This window comes from Argiope bruennichi, chromosome 3 (genome assembly GCF_947563725.1).
Source record: "Argiope bruennichi chromosome 3, qqArgBrue1.1, whole genome shotgun sequence".
Classification (NCBI taxonomy): domain Eukaryota; kingdom Metazoa; phylum Arthropoda; class Arachnida; order Araneae; family Araneidae; genus Argiope; species Argiope bruennichi.
In genome coordinates, this window is record NC_079153.1 from 602,596 (window position 1) to 616,500 (window position 13,905).

The 13,905-nt window shown below is 31.1% G+C and overlaps 1 protein-coding gene across 1 annotated transcript in view; it reads left to right on the forward strand.

Annotated features, from left to right (window-relative positions):
* The window catches only part of LOC129964278 (SPARC-like), a 49,818-nt gene that overhangs the window by 19,832 nt on the left and 16,081 nt on the right, over window positions 1-13,905 (forward strand). Inside the window, exons 2-3 of the mRNA XM_056079032.1 lie at window positions 8,392-8,463; window positions 13,291-13,468. Coding sequence (XP_055935007.1) covers window positions 8,404-8,463; window positions 13,291-13,468 — 238 coding nt within the window. The 5' untranslated portion in view covers window positions 8,392-8,403. The remainder of the gene's footprint in view (window positions 1-8,391; window positions 8,464-13,290; window positions 13,469-13,905) is intronic.

Consider the following 13,905-nt stretch of genomic DNA (forward strand, 5'->3'; position numbering starts at 1 on the left):
GAAAAATTTATATAAAAATTCTAGATGAATTCAACGAAGATGCTGAAAGACATCAACATTCCAGTGAGTACATATGACTGAGTGTGCAGTGAGTACAATGAGTACATACATACTAGGTATGTATATGTATTCAATGTATTAGATTTGTGCGTATACACATGTATGCATTCAGTGTGCTCTCATGTATTTGTATATATACATACGATTTGTATTATACTTACATACATATAGTATGTCTAATAAGTTACATAGTAATTATATGTCCATCCATTTACATATGCGTACATATACATAATTATACGTCTATACACATACACATGCATTTTTTTTAGGTAATAAGAGAAATCGAATGAATTATTTCGAAAGTCAAACTTTCATTTGTTCTAAATTATTGCTTCTAAAAGTATATTCTTACATTGATTGCATCATACATTTTTTTTTTAATTATGAGCGATTAGGCCATCAATAAATTAAAATTAAAGATTATAACATGACATATTGTTAATTTGTTAAATGTGTTCCTGAAGGCTAAAAATTTTCAATAAATATTTCACTGAATGTGTTTTTTATTTCCTTTGAGGAAATATAGGGCGGTTTTCTTCGAAGAATACCTTAAATATATCTTAACATTACAATCAACGCAATCACATTAATCAGTGGTCAGAAGTCTTAAAAATCACATTAATCAGTGGTCAGACTATATAAAATGATTGCTCCGTGTAATCTCATATTTCTACAGTATTTTACATTTTTATGTCTCTGCAGTTTGTTTTTTGAGGACTTCAAAGTATCATCTTTGGAAATAAAAATTCTTATCATTAGACAGAACATGAAAGTGGAGTGTCAAACCAAATATCAGTATCAGTTATCTCGAGTAAAGAAGGTATTTCCTCAATTTACTTTAGGGCCAGATAAAAGAAAAGTAGAAGTAATTCCAACCTTTGATCGCAACCATTTTTTTTTTTTTTTTTTTTTTTTTTTGTCCTTTTAAAATATTTATATCGTTTGGGCAAATGCTTGCTCATGAATTGTTTTTTTTAAATAGATGTTCATGTCATCAAAATGTTTAAGAGATATGAAATTGAAATTTGCCTTAGAGTTCTGCTTTGCAAAATATTCACGCATTCATTCCCATTCCATTACAGTCTTCTGTGTTCATATACTTATGAAACATTGTATTAAAATTCAATCGATATTAGTTTTAGGAATAATCATGAACATATTTCATTTGAAACGTGCTGTTATAAACCACATTAGTATTCTGCTATAAAATGCGATGCTTATTAACTTGACTCTGTATAATTTGAAGTTGTGACAAAAGGACGTGATGAACAGGGACAATTAAGATTTTTGAATATTTTTCTTAAATTGGAAGTAATTACGATCGGATTCTAACAGTTCCTGTAAAAAATGTTTATCAAGACATGCTTTAAAATTACTCATTTGTGTACAAATGCGGTTGGTGAGATTTTGCTGGAAGATCTCACATTGTCTGTCGATCGTTCGCAATGGAGATTGCATTGCCGAAGATTAATCTTTGATGTATGCGTCTGTGCAAATGAAAAACAATTTAAAATCTAATTTTTTTTATTTAAGAAATCGGCAATGAATAAGTGGTTGGACATGATAATAATGAAGACTTCATGTTAAAAAAAAAAAATGTTTAAAGACTCGTGTTTTTGTCTACGCTTCAAAATTTGATGAAAACGAAACATAGCATTATCGTCACATAAATTTGTAGACGCCTAGATGCTGCCTTTTTAGGATAATTCTTCTCAAAATACGATGCAGCAATGCTCCATGCTTTTCGGCGTCTTCCTTATTTCATCTGGAATTTGATGCTATTCTGAAGCAGATTTCTCATCCACAGCCTTTTACTGTGACACAGAATGCACTGCTGACTGTTTACTTTTGTGCTCACATTTATTGAGACATTTTTCCTCTTTCCTGCACTGTGAAGCCATGACACTAATGAATATGTCTCATAATTCTTTTGATGTTTCAATTAACTATATATTTTATAGTTCCGCTTTTAAATTGAAGGAAAAAAACATCAAAAAACAAGTATTAAACACAATCTAATAACCGAGATAGAGGCAGAATTTTGCTTGTGAAGTCACGGTGTCACTCCATCTGCTTAGCATCGCTCATTGAGGGGAGTCACTTTTTTACATTTTATTTTGCTCATTAATGAGAGGCGTTGTTAAGCGAATTTTGACTGTATATAGTCGTCAGTGCAAGAGTTGATAGCGGAGAAAAGTTACCTTCCTTCGGCGAAGTTGATGTGAGAGGAATGATTGCATAATTCGGCATTGCCACCTATGACGACGTCACAGTACACATTAGTGCTGAAATAGAGCAAGGTGAAACATTGGATGGATCAGTTAAAAATCAATCGACACATTAAAGAAATAAGGAAAAAATCGAATAAAGCACATAAACACAAATATTAAAATTAAAAAATAGAAAAACAGCAACTTGAAGTATTCTCTACCTTGACTTCAATCCCCTACATATGGAGCACATGGATAACGCCGAGTTAATTCTTTTCTTCTATTCGGCAACTTTTTTATTTTTATTTGGCAGTGCATTTTTCCTGTCGGTACATCACCATTTATTTCAATCCTATTTTAATATTTAGTTTTAATTTCAGTGTTCCTGAACATTATGTGGTTATATGTTCGTAAGCTTCGCCTTTTATTTACATTTTTTTATGCTGGTTTATATCAAAAGTTAATGAGCTGAGGTCTGTATATATTTTCTTTCAGGATTGTTTTTATTTTGCATTTGACACTGCTTTTTCGCGGAAAAACGGACACAGATTGCAGCGTTTTTTGCAGTCGAATTTTGTCATTCTTGAAATCAATTCATTTTCTTTTATATAATAATTCTATACCCGAAACACTTTTTCTACATATTTTATTATTCATTTAATCGTACTTATTTTACTTCTCAGTGTTTATGTTTGTTAGAATTCATTATTTTATGAAATTCAATTTTTGTTCTGTAATTTTATATTTAAATGCCTAATTTCTTTCTATAGTGGATGACTATTATTTTTAAACCGATGTTAATAATTATTTTTGATTTGAGTATTTGTGAGCAATATGAACAAAACTGGTCTCACTATAAGCAAAAAAAAAAGATTTAATGTTACAGTTTACTTACATCTAAAGTGCATTACAAATAAGGATTTTTTAAAAAAATTTCTTTAGCACTCTGCCAGTGTGCAAGAGATATTCGTTATTTAATTTGTGTCATTTATGTCCTAGATATTATTAGCAGCCCATCTCGACGGACACATTTTCTAGTTTTATTGCTATGGCAAACGCCAGGAAAACAGGGATTTCCCTCTCTTTTTATCATTTTTTATGCCGAGTAATTGGCCTACACAATTTGCAGAAAGGAAAATAATCAGTGATTTTATGATGTGCTTTGTATAGAATTTTCAAAAATGTGCTAGAATATTTTTAAATTTTGTTAGTTATTAAAAAACATTTTCAGATCAAGATATTTCCATAGCAGAAAATTTCTTTGCCAAACGGAGCTGATTTGTTATTGAATGATATTCAAATCAATCTTTCCACTGTGTTCCTCTGTTTAGAAATAAATCAATAATTTTCCCATTAGAAATACTTTAGGCAATTTTCTGTCTTTCTGATCTCTGTATTTATCCCCATGTCAGCACGGCGTGAACTCAGTCCAGGTTCTCTATGACAATAAGAAAATCAACCCCAATTTCCCGCTTACTTTCCCGCTCAGTACTCTATTAGCCACCGCCCTTTCTTTACACCATATTAAATCCATCTCTTTCTTTCTTTTTTAAAGACGAGGTTGCTCAGTGAAATCCAGATCATTTTCTCTTATATATTTGTATACATGCAGTTGCTCCGGATTAATAAATAGTTTGTTCCAAATTTATGGTGTATGTATTTTTTAAAGCACACTGTGTAAAAGTGTTTATTTTGTTTGATTTAATGATTCAATTATATGCTGACTAAATCATGCCAAATAGAAGCATAAAATCACGCGAGAATACGCTGGCAAAGAATATTTTTGAAATTATAGATATTTGTTCATGATATTTTTGTTTTGGAGATAGAATGAAAAGTTGTTAATAAAAGAATAACTCCTTTAAAAGTGGGACATAAAATTCGACGCACGGTATTCTTTCCTCAATAGGAAAATCGGAAAACACGATTTAACTTGTAAATGCAGCTGTTTGAAGAAAAACTGAGATATTTCTGGGAATTTTGACAATGAATTCAAGGTGAAAAAAAACAACAATCAGAAATGAATAAGAAGATTAAGACTCCATTAGAAAGTATCAGTAAAATTGTTTGGATTCTCTTATCTTGAAGCTTGAAAGAATTTTGGAAAGAGAAACAGACAATATAAATTTTTAAGATCTACTTGTAAGAAACGCCTTCAATTAAGTTTTTTTTAGCTTATCTTTCAACGAGAAGTTATGTTAGTCTTAATCCCCCTCCCCCTCTTCTAATAAAACTCCGCCTCATTTCTTGGACGCTTTATCTTCGTGAAAAGAGCCGGGAAAAGTGAGTGACTTCTGTAGATGTCTGGAGGCCAGCACTTAACCCAGTTAAGAAAGTCTGTGGGCGACTGCTCCTCCAGACTCGCACTGATAATGAGATGCACTCCATTTTTCTTTTTATTAATGCGTCTCTGCGAGATGTACAATGAGGCTTTTGGAAACAATAATAGATCTGACATTGAGGCCTCAGATTTTTTCGGTATATATTTATTTTTTCAAGAATGAAGATCAAATAATTAAATTGAGGGTAGGGCAAAACTTGAGAAGAAACCGCAAAACTTGAGAAGAACCGGGGAAATTTTTATATCCCTGAGGTTTTTTCTCTGCACTAAATACAGTTTAATATTACAATTCTCCGCAACGTGGATTTTCTCTTCGCATTCCAAAATATGTGATCATATGCATCTCAACATACATTTTGGATTTGCCAAATAATCAAGTAGGGTTGATTATACTATTTTGGCACTGTCAACTGTTAATGTTTCATGCAGTCTAGGAAACTATTTTGTGAAAACAAGAAATAATTATATGCGGATGGATTATCATGAGAAAGAATTAGCTTTAACATTACCAACATTTTTTTTAACTTGCAGTTTCTCTTAACGTTAAATAAGTGTGGACTGATTGACCGAAAATGACACTTAAAAATTATTTGCACTGCTAAGTTTGCAAAAGTGGTAAATTACATGGCTATGCAAGAAATCAAATTGATACATAGTAACACGCGCGATTACTTTTGACATACCTCTACTTTTGTGTTTTATTATAATGTAATATTAAATATTCTCTTTTATATTAGAAATATAATTTTTTTTTTCAAAAATGAAAATTATTTAGATTTTATTCAAATATATAAAATAAAAAAAATCATTATATAATTATATGTAGATAGATGCATAAAAATAAATATACTGTTGTCATAAATGCATAAAAAAATTTCTAAAATGTTCACCACTTTTTAAATATTTATTTATGTCATACAAAATATTGATAAATAAAAAATTAGAAGTTTGAAAGAATAAATTACCTAATGCAATATGTTTGGCATGCAATTTTCTATTTTCGATCAAATTCTTATCCTCTTGCGCTTTTCAAATAATATAATATTTTTAAAAAAATTCATTTTTTTATTGCTAATTTAAAAAACTTCAGTTTCTTTCATTCTTTATTAAAAAAGGCGGAGGTGACATAATAATGTCTTTAGCAAGTAAAATGAAGTAATTTTAATAAAAACCTGAATTCGAAATCTGATGATTTGAAAAATTAATTTTGTATATGGGTTACAAAATTTGCATTCATATTTTAATACTAGTATTATTGGCAGATTTAATTTAAATATGCACAATAATTTTAACAACAGGTATTTTGCATAATAAAAATTAAACATTCAAATTACTGTTTCAAAATTCAAAAAGAGACGAAAAATAGTAGTTCCAAAATGGGTAAAACTGTAACAACAAATATTATGAAGGGTGAATTTATTTAGAAAAGGTCCTGATCATGATCAAATAAAAGAAAAATATGCCATTAAATATCATCATTAATATAAACTCAGTGAAAAAATAATCAACACTCAAATGCTATGTTTCTGAATATCAAAATTCTAGCTAATTATCTATCTATTATTTTTAATTTCATTATTAACATTTTGGTATATTTGGAAATTCGAAATGAAAAAAAATAAAAAAAATAACGAAAATAAAACATGGAAAATTAAAATGGAGAAGGAAATGTAAAAAAAGATTATATAAAAAACTGTCAAAAGATTGGAAAAACTATCTCTAAAATATTTTTACATTAAAAACAGAAAAATAATAACTTCTCAAAAAATTTCTTTAGTCAAATGAATGCAGAAATTTTTAAATGAATTCAAAATACTGTATATTTGAAAATAAAAAAAGCACATGCATAAAAATAGAAAAAAAAGAAAACTCTTTAAAAAAATTGTATAATCCAATCCGAGTCACAAAAATTATCTATTAAAAATAATCTTTATCTTAAATACAAAATAAAATATTGTAATACAAAATATATTATGATGTAGGAAAAGAGCTATTTTAATGATATAAAACAATAAATATTATATACTTTTAAAAATATAAAGGGGCATACTACAGAAAAGACTCCGATCAAAAAGAAAAGAAAGGAATAACAACACATATTTTCCACCAATATACAAAACAAAGCCTTGAAATTAAAAAAAAAAAAAAATCACTGAAATATTGCCAAGACTAATTCTCTTTCGTCATGCAAATTCGATGATTATCGAAATCTCGAAATTACCAAAAATTTGGTAAGTATCGAAAATTTGATAAGTATCGGAAGTATGTACCGAATATGTACCAAAAATTCGATAAGTATCGGCAGTTCCATCATGATCTATCGACCACTCAAGCTAGTTTTGAAAAGAGTTGGAATTTTAGACTTCTAAAAGTCATCGTTTTAGGAGATGTTGATTTCTTTTCCATTGTCCATTGAAGGAAATTCCATTCACGAAAAGATATTTACACAAAGTTTCATTTCACATATGTTGTTACCATTTATGAAAAAGCTACATGTTAGGACAAGTGTATAACAGATGTTATATGTATAAAATGCATTTTATGGCTGATAATTAAGCTTTGTAATTTTGCCTTGCATTAAAAACGCTGATACTAATCTCTCTTAAATGTATTATGGAGATCTGAAAGACTTCAAAGGCTGTTGCATTTTTAACTCCAGATTCTTTGAGAGTATACTTATACTACATTTTTAACTTCAATGCGCAACTGGAAATTTCTATTTCCCCCTGCTATTTCTATATTTGTTTGTATCTGGAAAATAGAATTTGAAAGTTATTTGCTATACTAATTTTGAGCAAAGCCTTTTTCTCTGAAAAGCCTTTTTCTTGAAAATCGGCACAGCCGTAGTTGAAAACCAGCAAAAGATAGTGTAAATAATATCTCAAAAATAACTGGTTAAAAAACAATGGCAAGACAGATGGGAAAATACTGACAATTCTCGATTTTTAAGTTGTCGAAGTTGGGGTGAAGTGTTTTAATGGTTTTTATTTGAATCAAATACTTGCGTCCCATGGGGTTTTCCTACTTTATCAAAGCAGATTGTTTGGAGAGAAAGGAACGGATGCATGCTGGTATTGTAATTGTCCTATTTTTATGGACATCCATGATCTGTCATTTACGACGAAGAAAAATTTCTAAAGGAATTTCAGCAACAGGTATATTGGATTTTGTAGTTTAAAATTTTCAATTCGAGACCTGCAAGAGGAATGTGTACATTACTCAGCTGGTATTATCTGACAGATTTTAGGATTGTAAATAACTATTGAATATTCTCTTTAGGTAATTTAGTTAACTTCTCTTCTTTGGGACTCTTGGCAATCAGTTTTATCGACACAAAAACATAATCGGAAAGGGTTTTTTTTTTTTTTTTTTTTTTTTTTTATGTGTGTGGTAGGCTATGGCGACTTATCAAAGTTGGAGGTCTTTTCTTGGGGAAGCAGTTGCACCAAATTTGTCGAAGACCTTGTTAGAGATCTGCTGATCGATATGATTTCATAGAACCTGGATGCTAAGGCTGGTCGGAGAGATAGCTTTCTGGGTACTAGTGTAAGAAATACAAAATGAATAATTAAGAAAACTAACTTTTATAACAATACTTATTGATGAAATGTTTGGTTATTGAGATTAACCGATCTTAAGTGGAAAAAAAATAAGAATCCTTGACTTTAGAAGTAAAAATGCATCTAAAGGAGGTTGACTGCTATCGTTTTTAAAATTCATTATTCATTGTGAAAAATTATCTTTCAAAAATATTAAAATTATTGTTTTTTTCTTTAGTTTCTATAAAATATGAAGTTCCTCGAAGTCTTCATATTTCTGCTTATAGTTACTACAGTTACGTCTAAAAAGGTAAGTCTAATAATAAGTCCTATCTATACATTTTTCTTATTTGTTACAAATAACTATTTTCTTCGGACTGAAGAGGATTTTTTTAATACTATTTACTTTAACGAAGCATGATGAGAGAAGGTGGTGAACATACATCCAAAAAATCTTATCTGAGTAATCGCCTGAAATTCACGTTTCACGTCTCATTGAGTCTCCTTTTTAGGCTTATGGGTGTGTATTTCTATGCTTGTCCGTCTGTTTACACGTAATTCAATAACTCAAAAACGGGACAAGCTAGATGAATAAAACTTAATGTATAGTTCTAACATGAAAATGGTAGAATAGTGTCAAAATGTGGGACAAAACCATGAACGGGAATGCTGTCCGCTTCTGACAGCGTAGGTAAACAATTCAGTAACTCAAAAACGGGACAAGCTAGATGAATAAAACTTAATGTATAGTTCTAACATGAAAATGGTAGAATAGTGTCAAAATGTGGGACAAAACCATGAACGGGAATGCTGTCCGCTTCTGACAGCGTAGGTAAACAATTCAGTAACTCAAAAACGGGACAAGCTAGATGAATAAAACTTAATGTATAGTTCTAACATGAAAATGGTAGAATAGTGTCAAAATGTGGGACAAAACCATGAACGGGAATGCTGTCCGCTTCTGACAGCGTAGGTAAACAATTCAGTAACTCAAAAACGGGACAAGCTAGAGGAATAAAACTTAATGTATAGTTCTAACATGAAAATGGTAGAATAGTGTCAAAATGTGGGACAAAACCATGAACGGGAATGCTGTCCGCTTCTGACAGCGTAGGTAAACAATTCAGTAACTCAAAAACGGGACAAGCTAGAGGAATAAAACTTAATGTATAGTTCTAACATGAAAATGGTAGAATAGTGTCAAAATGTGGGACAAAACCATGAACGGGAATGCTGTCCGCTTCTGACAGCGTAGGTAAACAATTCAGTAACTCAAAAACGGGACAAGCTAGAGGAATAAAACTTAATGTATAGTTCTAACATGAAAATGGTAGAATAGTGTCAAAATGTGGGACAAAACCATGAACGGGAATGCTGTCCGCTTCTGACAGCGTAGGTAAACAATTCAGTAACTCAAAAACGGGACAAGCTAGAGGAATAAAACTTAATGTATAGTTCTAACATGAAAATGGTAGAATAGTGTCAAAATGTGGGACAAAACCATGAACGGGAATGCTGTCCGCTTCTGACAGCGTAGGTAAACAATTCAGTAACTCAAAAACGGGACAAGCTAGATGAATAAAACTTAATGTATAGTTCTAACATGAAAATGGTAGAATAGTGTCAAAATGTGGGACAAAACCATGAACGGGAATGCTGTCCGCTTCTGACAGCGTAGGTAAACAATTCAGTAACTCAAAAACGGGACAAGCTAGATGAATAAAACTTAATGTATAGTTCTAACATGAAAATGGTAGAATAGTGTCAAAATGTGGGACAAAACCATGAACGGGAATGCTGTCCGCTTCTGACAGCGTAGGTAAACAATTCAGTAACTCAAAAACGGGACAAGCTAGATGAATAAAACTTAATGTATAGTTCTAACATGAAAATGGTAGAATAGTGTCAAAATGTGGGACAAAACCATGAACGGGAATGCTGTCCGCTTCTGACAGCGTAGGTAAACAATTCAGTAACTCAAAAACGGGACAAGCTAGATGAATAAAACTTAATGTATAGTTCTAACATGAAAATGGTAGAATAGTGTCAAAATGTGGGACAAAACCATGAACGGGAATGCTGTCCGCTTCTGACAGCGTAGGTAAACAATTCAGTAACTCAAAAACGGGACAAGCTAGAGGAATAAAACTTAATGTATAGTTCTAACATGAAAATGGTAGAATAGTGTCAAAATGTGGGACAAAACCATGAACGGGAATGCTGTCCGCTTCTGACAGCGTAGGTAAACAATTCAGTAACTCAAAAACGGGACAAGCTAGATGAATAAAACTTAATGTATAGTTCTAACATGAAAATGGTAGAATAGTGTCAAAATGTGGGACAAAACCATGAACGGGAATGCTGTCCGCTTCTGACAGCGTAGGTAAACAATTCAGTAACTCAAAAACGGGACAAGCTAGATGAATAAAACTTAATGTATAGTTCTAACATGAAAATGGTAGAATAGTGTCAAAATGTGGGACAAAACCATGAACGGGAATGCTGTCCGCTTCTGACAGCGTAGGTAAACAATTCAGTAACTCAAAAACGGGACAAGCTAGAGGAATAAAACTTAATGTATAGTTCTAACATGAAAATGGTAGAATAGTGTCAAAATGTGGGACAAAACCATGAACGGGAATGCTGTCCGCTTCTGACAGCGTAGGTAAACAATTCAGTAACTCAAAAACGGGACAAGCTAGATGAATAAAACTTAATGTATAGTTCTAACATGAAAATGGTAGAATAGTGTCAAAATGTGGGACAAAACCATGAACGGGAATGCTGTCCGCTTCTGACAGCGTAGGTAAACAATTCAGTAACTCAAAAACGGAACAAGCTAGATGAATAAAACTTAATGTATAGTTCTAACATGAAAATGGTAGAATAGTGTCAAAATGTGGGACAAAACCATGAACGGGAATGCTGTCCGCTTCTGACAGCGTAGGTAAACAATTCAGTAACTCAAAAACGGGACAAGCTAGAGGAATAAAACTTAATGTATAGTTCTAACATGAAAATGGTAGAATAGTGTCAAAATGTGGGACAAAACCATGAACGGGAATGCTGTCTGCTTCTGACAGCGTAGGTAAACAATTCAGTAACTCAAAAACTGCAACACGCTTAATGGATGAATTTTGGTGTATGGTTTTAGCCTCGATTATCTGAATGAAATTTTTGGCCTAATTCGTCAAAAGTTTGACTGTCTCTCTACCAATATGTTTAAAATTTAAAATACACGAAGCGAAATAAATACGATTTTCTTGTGAGTTGTCACTAAATTTTAGGTCTATGTCTCAAGTATAGACAAGCAAGAGATGGGTGGGATGACTATTTTTTAATATTTCTTTATTATGCCATTAAATAAAACAATTCGGTGCTAACGAAGACTATTTTAATTTCTTACCTAATTAAAACGTTACATTCTTTTTAAAAGCATCATTTGTTGATATTTTAATGTCAAGATTTTGAAGTATAAAATAAAACAATTTGTTCTTGAGACCATAATTAAAAGTTATTTTCTTAAAGTATTGTGAGAAAACTGCTTAGTTACGAAAAACAAACATTGCCTGGATAATTGTTAAAATTTTAAATTGGTACAAATATCATTTTCTTAAAATAAAAATTCTCGAGGTTATTTCCCGAAGATATCAAAACTGCAAATGTATCAGGTGCAATTTCTTGTAAACACATGCATTCGGGAAATTTCTTAATTTTTTTTTTCTTTATATGTCTGGGAAATAGTTAATTCTATTTCACCTACGCAAAATTATCTTTAAAGCAGCTTAGAAAATAAATTATTTCATGAAAAAGTATAAGATTAAATATTTATTTTTAATCATTATACATGTATGTGTTTTCGAGTAAATCTTTGGACTGAAGAGGATTGACATGAACCGGTTCAATAGAATGGTTTGTTCCCAAGTGTCTAATAGTAAGTAAGACGCAGTTTCGCGCTGTCTCTTGCGAAAGATTTATTCGTTAAACTAAAATTGACTGATTTTTGTTAACTAAAATATGTTTATCAGAATAAAAATTTACTATGTCTGGCATCTAAATTATGATATATTGATAAATATTATTGGTGACCTTAGACGAAAAATTATTTCTCGTTTACAAAGGTGCAAATTAAATGAATCGAGTTTCATATATTTCTGCAAATTAGTGTATCGAATGACTTCTATCCTTCGGTAGATTCAGAGTGCTATGATATTCGTGTTTTTTTAATGGCTTTTATTTATTTTAAAAATTATTTCTAACGTAAAAGAATAATTGTAAGAAAGAATGACGGACGCAGAAAAGTATCATTTACCATAATAATATTTATAAACTGTATAATATTTATTTATTTATGCCTGATATATTTAAAACGATGACACGTGAGAAGTCGCTCATAACACTCTACGCGGCAAACTGTTGAACTTAGGATTAGCAAATTTAACGCGCAGTTGTTTCTCGATTAGTAGATGCTTCAATAAAAAACGACTATTGAAAACTTTAACTATGTTTTCATCGAAATATTAATGGTTTTTTTAAATATAGTTTTGATGCATAATATCATACACACACAAACATTGTTATACTATTTTGAAATTTAAAAAAAAAAAAAGCTTTTCAATAATAATTTTTTTTTTTTCTAATTTCGAAAAATTAAAAAAAAATATTTTAAAGTACATTTTACAAAAATACTTTCCATTATTTTACTATACGCGCTACGATAATATATGCTTTTGTTTGCATGTTCTACTTATTATAATTCAATGTAAATTTCCAGAATTAATATAACTGCAGACGAATCAGGCTTAAAACATTATCATGCTGTTCTGTCCTGGACTAGAGGCTCATGTCTCTTTTAATTATTTTCTTTTTATGAATCGACGCTCAGTTTGATCAGGCGACTTTACTTGAAAACTTTCTCCTCACAAGCTCCATGAAAGCTTGTATAATTTATCAGTACGTCTTCGGTAAAAAGGGGGGGGGGGTAACAAAATATTTGATTTTGGGTTGATGACATATTTGATTCATGATTCTATGAATTACTATATCAAAGAAAAACACATAACGTTGCTCTTTCCTTTGCTGTCCTTTTATAAAATATTGCCGTTATTTTTACTTTTGGTTTCGATTATGCTTCAAGGCTCACAGAAAAAAGGAAAAGAAACACCTTTTGAAAGAAACCCCGGCCGAGAAAGATATCTTGGATTTCTTGCAAGACGACGAAAAGGATGAAGAAGAACATACGAAGAAGAAGCACACTTTAGAGAACGAGCTCCTGCTGGAAAACTTCGATACTGAGAAGGGCGGATATAATGAAGGTATCTCTTTTATGAAATTTCAGCAACATTTAATCGGAATATTTGTAATGCACAATATTGAAACAATGATTTGAGTCATTTAAAATTTGAAGAAGTTCACAGAGACTTTTGAAAGATGGATACTGAATTTTATCATTTATGTTTAATACTGTCCAGACGACACCGTTTTGAAATAATGTTTATAACACAGGAATTCAAATATTCAATTTGTGAAAATATATAAGTGTTTGTTTGTTGAGAAAACGATCTATGTAGAAAAAGCAGAGGTCCAAAAGAGTTTGATTGCAGGTTTAATGAAGAATAGTTCAGAAAATTCAATAAAATTGTAGAACTGTAGTGATGTACGACATTTATGCGTGCAGCACAGATGCCCAATATTTTCTCTCTCTCTCTTTCACCTCTCTGCATTTGGATGTTTTAAGTGCCGTACCCGTAGC